Consider the following 12,748-nt stretch of genomic DNA (forward strand, 5'->3'; position numbering starts at 1 on the left):
AGGGAATTAAGACCGTCATGTCAGGTCTCCTAAATGAACATTTATTGATAAAACTTTTATTGTTAGAGAGCTGCAAAGAGCACAAAACCGATAGAACATGTAGGTGCATTTTGAGGCATTGGCCAATTATGTGATCCCATCACATGAAAAAGAGAAATCTGGTCTATGGGGAGAGACAGACAATTACAAACAGCCACTAGAAACATTCTAGAGAATTATCTTAGGTTGGACTAAAGTTTAGATGACCAAATTAGAAGGCATGACTCCCTCACCAGGTATTCTTCTGGGACTTTTCCACTGCGATGTCTTTTTTATTTGCTTTCACTTTTTATAGACTATATAATGCTTCAGCAGACCTCTAAAATGTTCTGGAGGACACCTGTGTCACTCAAAAAATGTTGGAAGCAGGGAAACTAAAACAGGACTCATGTGGGCGTGCCTATAATTCAGTAGTCATAACTGCAGCTAGATCTTGCTCTGGCTACAATGACAATTTTTTCCTTATGATAAAGTGAAGTGGTTTAAAACTTTTTCAATTGTTTTTTTGACAGTACAAATTATTAGAGTCATTTCTGATGATACATTTTGCATTTCAGTGGAAGGCAAAAATATTAATTTGCTTTCAAGTGACAGGGACCTTCTGCCTCCCAATTCTGACAGATTCAGCATTCAGTGGAATGCTGGTTTGCAGCTTTTCTGCATGTTTTTGACTTGCTGTTGCAGAGGTTATGTGAAGACATCCAGGCCTGTTATTCCTAACTAAAAAGATAATACAGTGTTTACAGGGTCATACATATCCTCCAAGCAAAAGTGAATAAGTTGTCTTTTTTTCAGTGATCTTCCCTAGTCCATCTCCTATAAAACATTCTGATCAACAGCTTCTTCCTCTCTATTTACTCCAGAATCCTCTGGGCTAAGCATTACCCTGGTTTTGGCACAGTAAAAATTGGCTTTCACAGTTGACTGCAGAGCTCTTCTGTTCCCTCATCCTCGGCTGTTATTGATGAAAGGTCTGAATGAGGGCTCCTGGCACTGATCAGTGAGCATAGCAGTGTGGAAGGAAATGCACCCTGCTTCAGAATAAATGCCACTCTTTTCTCAAATAACTTCTTTATTCATTTTCAGTTATACATGAAAAAGTCTGATATAGGGGCAGCAAAGCAGCCAAGGATGGCAGATCAAAGTTCAGCCAGACCCATGATGTTAAACTTTATCCATTGAGAAGCCTGACATACTTACTATACTCTAGGCCAACTCTTTTAGTTCAGATTTGGAAGGTCCAGTTGGCAATCGTTTGTTTCTGTCATCTTCTGTGCTGACATGACTAGGTCAGAAATGCCCTTAAGGTTTTAGCCAGGCTTGGTTACTGTGGTGTTTGCATATTCAATCATGTCAGAAGCAGCAGCTGTTGATCAGAAAGCTTTGTAGCAGATCAGCTGGGAGAGACCACTGAAGAAAGGACAATGTATGTAACTTCTTTGGTATCATGTTCAGAAATATTATATGTATCTTATAATACAACTGATTAGAAATAGTTGGTGACCTCAGAAATTTTTATAATCCTGCTTAGGGGTTTTAATCAAAAAAAGATGGAGATCTATTAAAACTACTGTGTATGACTCCTTTAATAGATCTGCCCCTGGATTGATGATGCTGATAATGACACAGTAGATGTGAAGCCTCACTAAGTATCCTGGGATTTGACATGAAGTGTGCCACTGATTAAAGATGTTACAGAAAGTCTTATGAAATTCATGTGGGTCCTTCAGTTTTCTGGTCCATAAAAGAACAATATTGGTTCTTGGGTATTATATGTGAACTGTCTGTATCAGCAAAGTGGGATGATGAAATTCTAGGTAACAAGGCAAGAATGCCTTCAGGAATTAGAGGACATCTGGAAACTAGAAATGGGCTTAGCAGGACTTTTACAGGTTAAGTAAGCATTCACTGAATGAGTATGGAGTTGTGGTCACATACTCTCCTGCCTGGTACTCGAGGTTCAGGAGCGTGACTAGGGTCTGTTTAAAATTTATCTTCTCGCTCTCTTTCCTACACATGTCCAGGATCAACATCAATTTGGCCCCCTCAGCACAAGGACAGTCAGAATAATGTGATCAAACTTTTTAAAATCTATTTTTGATAATTGTTTTCTTCGTTGCTTTCAGTATTGTAAACACAAAATTATTATTATACAAATTATACAAAAATACAAAATTATTATTATTATTGTAAATACAAAATTGCTTTCATCAAACAACCAATGACATAATTAAAGCTCTTTTTGTAGACATGGTTCACATGTTTCTTATCTCTATGCTATTTGAACTTTATCTGAATGTTTTCAAGGAAAAGCAAAGAAACAAATAAAAAAAACCAAACCCAAAACTCAAAAAACTATTAGCTGTGCTTGAACGTCTGGATGGGATTCGAGTTTTCCTTTTTGATGGGGATCTGACTTGTCACCAGTTAAACCAGAATTACAGGCCTATTATCCACTGAAATAAGCGAGATTCACAAACATATCTGACAGAGCAGAAGGACTGAAAAGTATTAGAGCTTTATCTCAAGTGAACTGAGTTAAAAATCAAATGCAGACTGAAAGTCAAAGCAAAATGTAGGCAACTCAGTTTCTCTAAATTTTTAATACAAACCATAAAAGGAAAAAATCATACTTTGATTATATCATACATTCATTCTGATACCTTTAAAGGTTACCTATTGAATATGTTTATAGGTCTTTTATGCATCAAATCAAGGAAGACATTACATACCCAACATTAATAAAATAACCCAAAAGAGAATGTTTCTGTAAATGAAGGAATATTTGCTGAGACTGATTCGGGGTCAGAAATATTAAGCTTTTGAAATTTAGCTAACTTCTGGAGAGCTTGTCACATAAGCCCGAAATAATTTCCCTTTTTATTTGTGTCTGAGAGGCATAGAGGTCCAAGATTTGGCAGAATAGGAGTGTCTGGTTAAACTAAGCCATAAATTTTGCACACAGCCTGCCTTGACATCTCTTTTTAAACCTACTTTAATTATCTTCTTTGCTAGCCTTTTATTCTGCTGGACTCTCTTCATTAGTTGTCAGATTTCTAATCCTATTTTACACAAGCAGCTAGAGGCAAAATAGCAGACAGCAGCAACAAAATTCATAGTTAACAAGTTTGTAGCATGAAGCCCACAGTGGCCCGGTTGCACATAGGTTTTTCTGCCCTTCAGAGTGTGGGTTTCTTGTAGACTTATACTGCTATTTTAAGCATTGTTCTCCAAGGGAATGTTAAAGGCAGAATAGACATTTTTCTGGAGGTAGTCACTTACAAAGGGAAAAGTAAATTAAACAATAGAACTGTCTTCCATACTTCAGTGATGATAACAAGCACACCTAGGTCTTAATCTAAGTCTTAATATTTTTATTTTACAATAAATTAATTATTTTTTTAATACTTGATCCTTTTGTAAAAAAAGTGATACAAAACCCTCTGTACTGCTATTCCAATATTTTTATATAGAGTACAAAAGTATATATGTTACCCTGAGTTAGGTGCTCCTAAAAAATTCCAGTCATGCCCTGAGGTTGTATTAAAATATTTCATCTTCTTGAATTTATGAGCAAACAATATATTCTCCTCCTGACAGGCTGTCTGACCTACCTCATTCTCATCCATTTTGAAAAATACTCACCCTAGGCAGAATGCTCACAGTGGTGTAATGGCTGTCTCTGAACATACTATGCTTGGAGGTGGCATCCTTTGGAATGACCTATGAAAACTGTCAGCATCCATTACAAGCCACCTAGCATATTTGAAAGATATTTCCTCAAGTTTGTCTAAACAGTTTTGTGTTGTCTTAGAAGTTTTATGCTGCTTTTTTCCATCAGCATCTATATTTTAAAAAATTGTTGAAAATTTAAGAAGTGTGAATTCCATTCAGCCAGCCTTGGACACTGAAATAGGTTATTTTTTCAAATGACAATTTTCCCTGCAACTGGAAAGACTTCTCCACAACAGCCTTTCACAGCGTGTGATATTCTGATATTAAAGGAGTTTCTTTAATGTATTAATATATTGGTTAGTCTCTTCCCTACTTTAATACTTGACATCTCTTTTAGAATTATTACAAAAGGTATGAATTGTATTGCTGATTTTTAGCATGCTAACAACTCTCAAATTAAACCTAAACTGACATTCTTTTTAGACTCTGTATTGCACATCCACTCTAATTTTAAATGTGAGACTGGGGTATGTGGTCATATCAGCATTGGTACCCACTGTGTGCTATTGCTAAAGCAAATGCAGCTTTGCTAACAAGAGAGATTAAAAAAATCAACCGAAGTATGCTCTGAAACTACTCAGGTAGATTCTGACTTGCTCACTATGTCCTGCAGCTTGCCCTAGTTTACATTTTATCCTTTCATAAATAGTAGCTCTCAAACTTTAACTTTATTTGCTATAACTTGAACTATGCTTGAACCATTAGCTTGAAGTTGCATATCCTATGACCTCTCCTTTGCACTAGTCAGCCACCTCAAGGCAAAGAACTTGCAAGACGTCAGTCCTGATTACTTGCTGCAGTCTTGTCAAGCAGATGTTTCATGAGGGTGAAAGTTTAAGAAGTGTTACCAGCGCAATAAATTAATATCTTCTAAGGACTATGTTTTACGGAAGTTTTGTTCCATAGGAACCATAAAGTGTAGCTGAATGGGTCAGTCAGCACGTATTTTTGTGCTGTAATCTGCACCTTCAACTGTTTCTGTTCACTTATTAGGACTCTTCAGTGTTAGCATTCTATAAATCAGGCTGGTAGTTGATAAGGCATGCACAGGCAGCCTAGACTTCTATTGCTTTTTTTCACTCTCCCTTTGGACAGCAAGCGGAATCTTCCTCGCAAGGTGATCAGTGCATTGTGGCACGGAAAGCACTGAAAATAAAGTATGAGGAAGTAAAAAAATGCTGTTGACTGCTAAGTCATCATGATTTAAAGTCCACAGAAGGGAACTAACTCATCTATCCCTCAAGTTGCACCAAGGATTAATATGGGACAGTAAACACATTTCTGAAGGACTGATTCTTAAATTATTGGAAGTTTGTAACTCTATTAGTTTTGGGGTGGTTTTTTCATTATTTCCAAATAGGCAGTAGGTCAAGGTTGAGCTCTTTTAGATAACTCTTTTTTTTGTTTGAAAACTCTGTGCAAAGAGAACAGAGCAATTTAAGGTAAAGCAAATCTGAAGTTACCAAGGAAGTGTGTTAAAATGCATGTGAAAACTTAAAAAGATTGTGTTTTAAAACTAGAATCTTTCCTGCTGATCTTGAGGGACTTCCTTCCTTCCCTGCTGACAGAAAAGTGTTACCTACAAGAACAAGTATATAAATGACATAACTTCCCAGTGTTCTACAATCAATTTCTATAGCATTATTAATCCAATTATGTAGCATTTGATACAAAAAAACACTAAGATATTTTAACATTTCTTACAAAGACCAACACAAAGAGTTCTAGTATTTGGGCCTTGCGGTGGAAGCGTATTTTATCCGCAGGGTATTTGATTATTTTTATAGGAAGGTGTCTCCAATTAATTTATCTGATTCTGAAAGAAGACCCCCCAGGAATTAGTAAAAAATATGAAATTGAAAATTGTAAAAAAGTGAATACAATATTTTATATTTATACTGTAAATAAAAATTTCAAACTTATAAGTTTACTGAGCTAAGTCTCATAAAAAGCATAGTGGAATTTGGTTCTCCAAATGCTTGTATTCCTTTGAAAATCATACATAGGAGTGTATGCAGGGCACAGCTTTGCACCACACTGTGGAAGTCAGCAGAAGTAAGCAGAAAGGCTACTGGTAACGCTGCTGAGTAAACTGCATATAGTCCCACGATTGCAGCCAGAATGAACAGGAGTCCCAAATCTCCTGCTTTCTGTTTTGGATCTATATGCAACACAGAGGCTGAGGTACTTGTGAGGGTTACATAGCATATGAAGATCTTAGTTGAAGTAGCTGCAATTGCAAAGCTTCAGTAGGCTTTATAGAAGACTTGAGAAGTGTATTTTAAACACCTCTAAGTACATAAAGGAATGGAGGATGCAGGAGACAAGAATAATAATGTATCTTTTACTCAAGCCAGACACATACATGGCTGGAGGGTTTTTCTTAACAAAAATTGCAAAAATATAAGTTAATAAAATAACTACCTGAGATCCTATTAGCCTTATTGTCATTTTAGTGCTGCTGCCTCCTAGTACTGAGGAAGCAATTTGCCATCCAATTCATAAAGGCAAGGATATTTCTGGATAACCGCAAAACTCCAGCTTCTGAAGGAAAACTTTGAAAAGTGTGAAATCTGTGATAGTGTAAAGAGAATTTGCACAAATATATAATATGTAGATTACTCATTTGTTAATGACTGGTGTGGAATTCTAGCTAAATGGCAGTAGACTCCTTGCATTGAATTGGTTTTGTTTCATTCCTAAACAAACGGAGATCGTGACAATGTCATCAAAGGGTGCACCAAAGCTGACAAACGTGACCAAGAAGAATTCTGAAAAGGCTGTCTTTATCTTTCATTGAGATGTTGTTTCATGACAGAACTGTTCAGAATGAAATGTCAGTAATGAGACACATAGAACATGGCTGACTACCAGGTTATAGAACAGCTCCCACAGTGGGGGCACTGTCATACCATCATGAACATCACTTGTTTCCCATTGCTTTCTTCTTAAAAGCCAGTTTTTCCAATTTTTTTGTAGTGAGTTAAGGTTGCTAGATTGTAACTTTTTAGGTAAAGTTCCTGAAAGTTTCTCAGTAGTGGAGTTTGCTGTTGGAAAATGCATTTTCACAGAAATGAAGTGTTTTATAGAAATGTTAATACCAGTGTAATCCTTTGAAGGGAAATAAAGGTAGTCAAAGCAACATGCCACGTGTTGATTTGATACTACTAAATGCTCCATTCAAAGAGTATGAAAGACATTGATTTCAATTTCTATTTTTAATAGTTATGCTAGAGTAATACATATTGTATGTTTAATATTATTATATTGAAAAAAATTAATTGAAGGAAGATTAATGCTTCCTTACATCAGATAATAATAGCAAATCACACCCTATCTCTTTTATGGAAGTTCAGAAATCAGTGGATGTAACTAATTCTTAGTGTCCCGCAGTTTAAACATGGAATTTCTTGTGAGAAGGGAGAGTTTAATTGGAAAGGAGCTGGTCCAGATAGCCTACTAGGAATACTTGGATGATTGTATTATCTGGTAAAGTTTCTTGTTATATCATAGCATGTTAGAGGTCAGGAAGTCTTTGAAGTTGTCCGTGATGCATGTTCAGTGGCAATTATCCTTTTTGACATAAGTATTAGGTATAGCCTGTTGTTTCCAAAACATGGTTTGGTCCTCTTATTCCAGGAAAGCGTATGCTTATGTGCATATGGGGGACATACAGCTGTGTCTACGAATATCTTTGAATTACTAAAATTATGTATGCTTTGAACTTTTCATCAGTTTAATTTTGTCTTTCATAAATAATGTGTCAATTATAATTTCTTTTTAAGTGCGTATTTAATTTGGCTAATTGACAGCTGGCTATACTAATTGTGATTTGATCTGGGTTTTTTTCTGTCTCTGAAGGAACCAAGATCTCGATAAGCTCATCAAAGTGAATCCAGGCTCTTTCACAAGTGACAAGGAGTAAGTTTTCAAAGCTTCTCAGGCCCTGCTTTTCTAAGGCAGTGAGTAGTTTGCAATTATGAGAAAGTCAGGAAAGGTAATGTTGCAAATCTGCAAAATGTTTATAGATTAATAAGCAGCATTCCTTCCACAGAATGATGAATATAAAAATACAGATGAATTAACTGCCAGGTATGCTATCAGCTGAACAAGTAATATCTATGGCAAGCTTCCAAGCATTCCTTATATGCTTCCTCAATAAAAATGTTGAAGAAATATTTTAATACAGTGAGAGAAGGGGCATTGAATAAAATACTGTAGAACTCATGGATGATAAGTGTTGCCCGAACAGGGTGTAACAAAGCATTTCAGTCAGCAAGGGTAGTGATCCATAAAGAACAGCTTGAACTTACATTTTTGAACAGCACATCAGTTCAGCGTGTTTCAGGCCAAGTTTCCTGTGGTCTGTAAGCAGCTTTTCAGTGTACGAAAGGGAGGAACTGCCAGGGTACTAGCACTAGTAAGAGCTATGAAATATTTGTCACACCTAACATCAAAATTCTGCAGATAACTTCAAGAATGATGTTCTAAACAGTAGCAGCACATAAATATTGCCAACACAACAGATGGGATCAGCTGTTTTACAGTAGATTATCTCACGTGTATGCATACATATATATGTACCTTTAGCACTAAACTGCAAGTTGAATATTATTTTTTTGCAAATTTTAATTTACAGATAATTTATTACAATAGAGTCCAAGACTTTGAGATACCACTCAATTTTAGGAAGCATCCAGAGTTTTAAGATTAATAAGGCTGTTACAGATTGAAGCAACCAAGCTGTCAATTTCACAGAGCTAACAGATTTTTGCTTTTGCTCCCTACTTCTACCTAAAGGGAATCAGGGTTTTTTACATCAGTTAGAGTGCTTTTCATAGGTCGTTCTATTCTCTAATTCACTGAGCCATTTTAAAGTCATTTTAAAAAAAACATCCAGAGGAAAAACTAGCCATTAGTAGCCACTAGTTTAATTGTATTAATGACTTTTTTTTAAATGGTTCCTTATATGTAAACTTTGCAAATCTCTGGATGCTTATATTTTCAGTATAAGTACAGATATAATCAATGCTTTAATTGTTAGCTATGATGACACAGGGAGGTAATTTCTTGTTCCAGAAGCAAAAATATGTTGTCATTTGGACATATTTTTAGTTTTTTTCCCCAAAAATTAATGATGCAAACAAGAATTAAGCTCCTTGGAGCCTGTAAATTAATACTAAGTACTTTGAAAAGTTCATGTTTCTCCTTTACTATCTTCACTGACAAAGAAGAATCTTAAACTATGGCATTGATATGTTTAAACAAAGTCTTTTTATTTTTTTGGATGTACTAGATGATTTTTTTATTTAACTGTAGAGAACTTGACCTTGTTAGTGGAAAATTGTAAACATTTTTTCTTATGGTCAATAACACAAGTGTTTGCAAATTCTGAAGACAAACTTAACCAACAATTTACTTTTCTTCTTTAAATGTGTACATAAATATATTTCTTTCTTTTACTAGACTTTAACTCTTCCCTAATAGGGAGACTGCTTTAACAGTTGTATTTGTTTGCTGTTTCAGGGGAAAAGACCCTGAGGATTTTACTGAAATAAATACTGCTGGTCAGAAAAATAAGAGGCAAGGCTGTCATAATCTTTCCCTTATGTACTTACAAAATGTTTGTTGTTGGTTAGATGTTAATAAGTTCTGTTCTTTAAAGATAATTAGAAGAGTCAAAATTAATATTTTTATTTTATTTAAATTGTAGAATTTAAACTTTTAAGAATTCCTCATTAAATAATGACTAGTATATATAAATTATTCCATGCGGAAGAAACAAATGTAGTACTTGACTTTATCCTATTGGAACACTAAATAGGCAGTGCATGACCATCAAAGTTCTTTAAATTAATGTGAAATGCTCCACCAAACTAAAAATTGTCCTTTAAATAAAAAAAAAATCCACCAACCCCTCTTTTTTCTTAGTATTGTTCTCCATTTTCAAATGAGAACCAATGTGGCCTGTTTAAAATCTTAAACAATTCTTCAGTGGACAATATCATTATTTGCAATTAAAGACCATTTAAGAAAAACTATTAATACAAAATCAGATTTTTCACAGGCAGTGAGCTACTAGCTACAAGTATAGATGTGATCATATGGTCCTAGAGATCATATATAGCCCTAGATAACAGCAGTGGTAAGAGGAATCTGGGCTGGATATACCAACAAAACAAATAACACACTTTGACAGCCATTGCTTGTGGTATTGGTGCCTGCACTGAATGAAATGATGTTATCAAATTAAAATGAGAGAGCTATAGTTGGTTTAGAAGATGTCGGCAGGCCCTTCACCTGTAGCATGGCAACACATTGAGACACAGGGGTCACAAATAGAAATAAGAGAGATTCGGACTGGATATAAGGAGGAGAGGCCAGCAGTGGAGCGGGTTTCCATAGAAGTTGTGCCATCTCTGTCCTTAGAGGTTTTCAAGACCCAACTAGAAAAAACCTGAGCAACCTGGTCTGACCTCAGATCTCTCCCTGCTTTCAGGATGTTGGACTAGAGACCTCCCAAGAACGCTTCCAACTTGAATTATCCTACAATTCTATAGTGAACTTAGCATTTTTGAGTAGCTTTTTTTTCTTTTGTAGAATCATTAGAATCATAGAATCATTTAGATTGGAAAAGACCTTTAAGATCATCGAGTCCAAGTAGTGTGAAAAATATTCATGTTTGAACTGATAACTCTTCATAACTAACTAAACACTTATGAAACAATTATGATACATAATCAGTGTGGTCAGGAATCTTCCTTGTGAAATGCACATAATTTTTTTCTTCTTCAACATAAATGATTCAACCCATTTAATATGTTTCGGTTGAATTAAATAATTTGATTAATTCTGAGGTCTTTCTTACTTTCACAGAGATGATAGACTTGGTGATCACATTGAAGTAAAGTCTACTGATGACCAAAGTAAAAAGTGGTGAGACTTAAATCATAGTTCTCTCTAAAATTTAAAGAGCTAATATCAAGAGCTGTAGTTGCTTAGTGTGGTACCAGAAAATGTGAATTCCTAATACAAGCAAGCAGAATTTGCATAGCTTGAGGAAGATACCCATATTATTTATAAAATGTGCCTGCTTAACCAAATATAATTATATAGCTGCATGTATTTTGGTAATGCAAAGTAATGACTCAGACCTATAATCTCTTGTAGTGAAGGAAAAAGCCTGGTCACAAAATCCGCTGAACTGTTTTTGTGCTCTATAGGTGTTTGGTTTACTCAGCAGTTAGCATCTCATAGTTGAAAAAATTCACTGCTACTAGGTTTCATTATCTGGAAAAACTAAGACCCATTTTGGTCAATTAAAGTGAAGTTAGTATTATGTTTTCAGGTACCATTCTGGTGGTATATTTTTGAGTCTTCTATTTAGTTGCATACATAAACGAAGAGAAATAACTTAGTGATCTGTACACATAAGTACTTTTGCTATTTTTTAGCATAATGTATTTTTATCCTAGCAGTCCCAATTGACAGTTTGACCAGAGGAGCATATACTGTATATCTAGGGTGAATGAGTTTCTCTTTTAGTTCTGAAAGGGGGCCTGCCAGTTTAGGAGTCAAACACAATAGAGAGTGCTGCTTCATGCAGCATGCTATGCATATAAAACAGTGACCAGCACCGAGCAAGCTTCATTTAGCAAAGCTTCAAGCCTTGGCAAGCTCACTTAAATAAATCAAGCTGCAGCCTAAACATCCAGAGTTAAGGCTTATAATCATCAAGTTGTTTCAGAATATAACCTTTGGCAGAACACAAGAAGAGCAGCCTTTGTCTGAGCTGCTTTGTAAAATCATCAAAAACATTATTAGCACTTATTCCTTAAATCCTATAATTTGTCTGACACAATTTATTTTTATGTTTGATTGCATCGTCATGTTTGCAGCAGGGGAAACTGCAGGAGACAAGGTTTCTTTTGCTTGAACTGTAATCCTACTTTTTGAAATAAGAGTCTATGTATCTGTTTAGCTGGTTACTTCTAATAAAATATCACTGTAACATATCCAAAAAAAAAAAAAAAGAAAATTTGGAACTAATATATAGTAAAACCAAGAATAAAACTTTGAAGAATACTGCCAAGAAAATGCAGAATGCTATCAACCACTGAGACATTTCTGCACTGTTGAAAACCTCAGTGGGTACTCCAAGGAAACTAGAGTTCAATTAAAATTAGATGAAGTTTGTGACCTTAATATATAGCATAAACCAGAGGTTGGTGATTCTGTTACTTTTCACAAGCAACAATTTAACAACAGTAAGAAAAAGAGAAATTTCTATTACCTACTCTTACTAGCCCAAGCTTCTACATCTGTGCCTGTAAGTGTAACTGCAAGCTGTGTAGCTGAAAATGATTTCTAAAAGGTGCTTCTTTTCCTGTGGTTTGTTTTCTTTTTCTTAGGATAACTGAGCAAGCATGTGAAAATCCTCCAAGGGCTCCAAATAATCTCCCAGAAACAAAGTACTCCAGTGACAGTGAAAGAAAGACCAGGTACTGTGGACAATTAATTGAGAACCATAATGTCTAAAGTGCCATTTCTTGGGGAAAAAAAACCAACCAACCAAACAAACAAACAAAAACAAAAAAAACAACGAAGAGAAACCATCTTCATGCAAGAAATTTCAGGGATGTTTAGAAACCTCACACTGGTCTCTGGGCTCATGCCAGCCCCCTTCCAAATTCTGCTTCCAGGATCTCATGAACATTAGCCCACAAAGCATAGCTCTAGTGCACAGGGTGGGGAGAACAAGACATACCCTTGGTAGCTCTAGAGATGTAGCTGAGGCATGAAATTTACGAGAGCTGTTAAGTGAAAATCAATAGAGGAAATCAATAATCAATATAGGAAATACAGTATAATCAATAGAGGAAAGGCATTTCCTGCATGCCAGATGCACCATGCTTTCAGGGAGCTTATTCCTTTCTGAGACTGTAAGGGAAACATTACACTCTTCACTCAGGTG

General features: G+C 35.5%; 1 protein-coding gene across 1 annotated transcript in view; it reads left to right on the forward strand.

The window, feature by feature from the left end:
• Positions 1 to 12,748, forward strand: part of SCEL (sciellin) — an 80,298-nt gene that overhangs the window by 49,265 nt on the left and 18,285 nt on the right. The window contains exons 12-15 of the mRNA XM_075089251.1: positions 7,636 to 7,695; positions 9,301 to 9,357; positions 10,651 to 10,710; positions 12,186 to 12,275. Coding sequence (XP_074945352.1) covers positions 7,636 to 7,695; positions 9,301 to 9,357; positions 10,651 to 10,710; positions 12,186 to 12,275 — 267 coding nt within the window. The remainder of the gene's footprint in view (positions 1 to 7,635; positions 7,696 to 9,300; positions 9,358 to 10,650; positions 10,711 to 12,185; positions 12,276 to 12,748) is intronic.

Source organism: Phalacrocorax aristotelis, chromosome 1 (genome assembly GCF_949628215.1).
Source record: "Phalacrocorax aristotelis chromosome 1, bGulAri2.1, whole genome shotgun sequence".
NCBI lineage: Eukaryota > Metazoa > Chordata > Aves > Suliformes > Phalacrocoracidae > Phalacrocorax > Phalacrocorax aristotelis.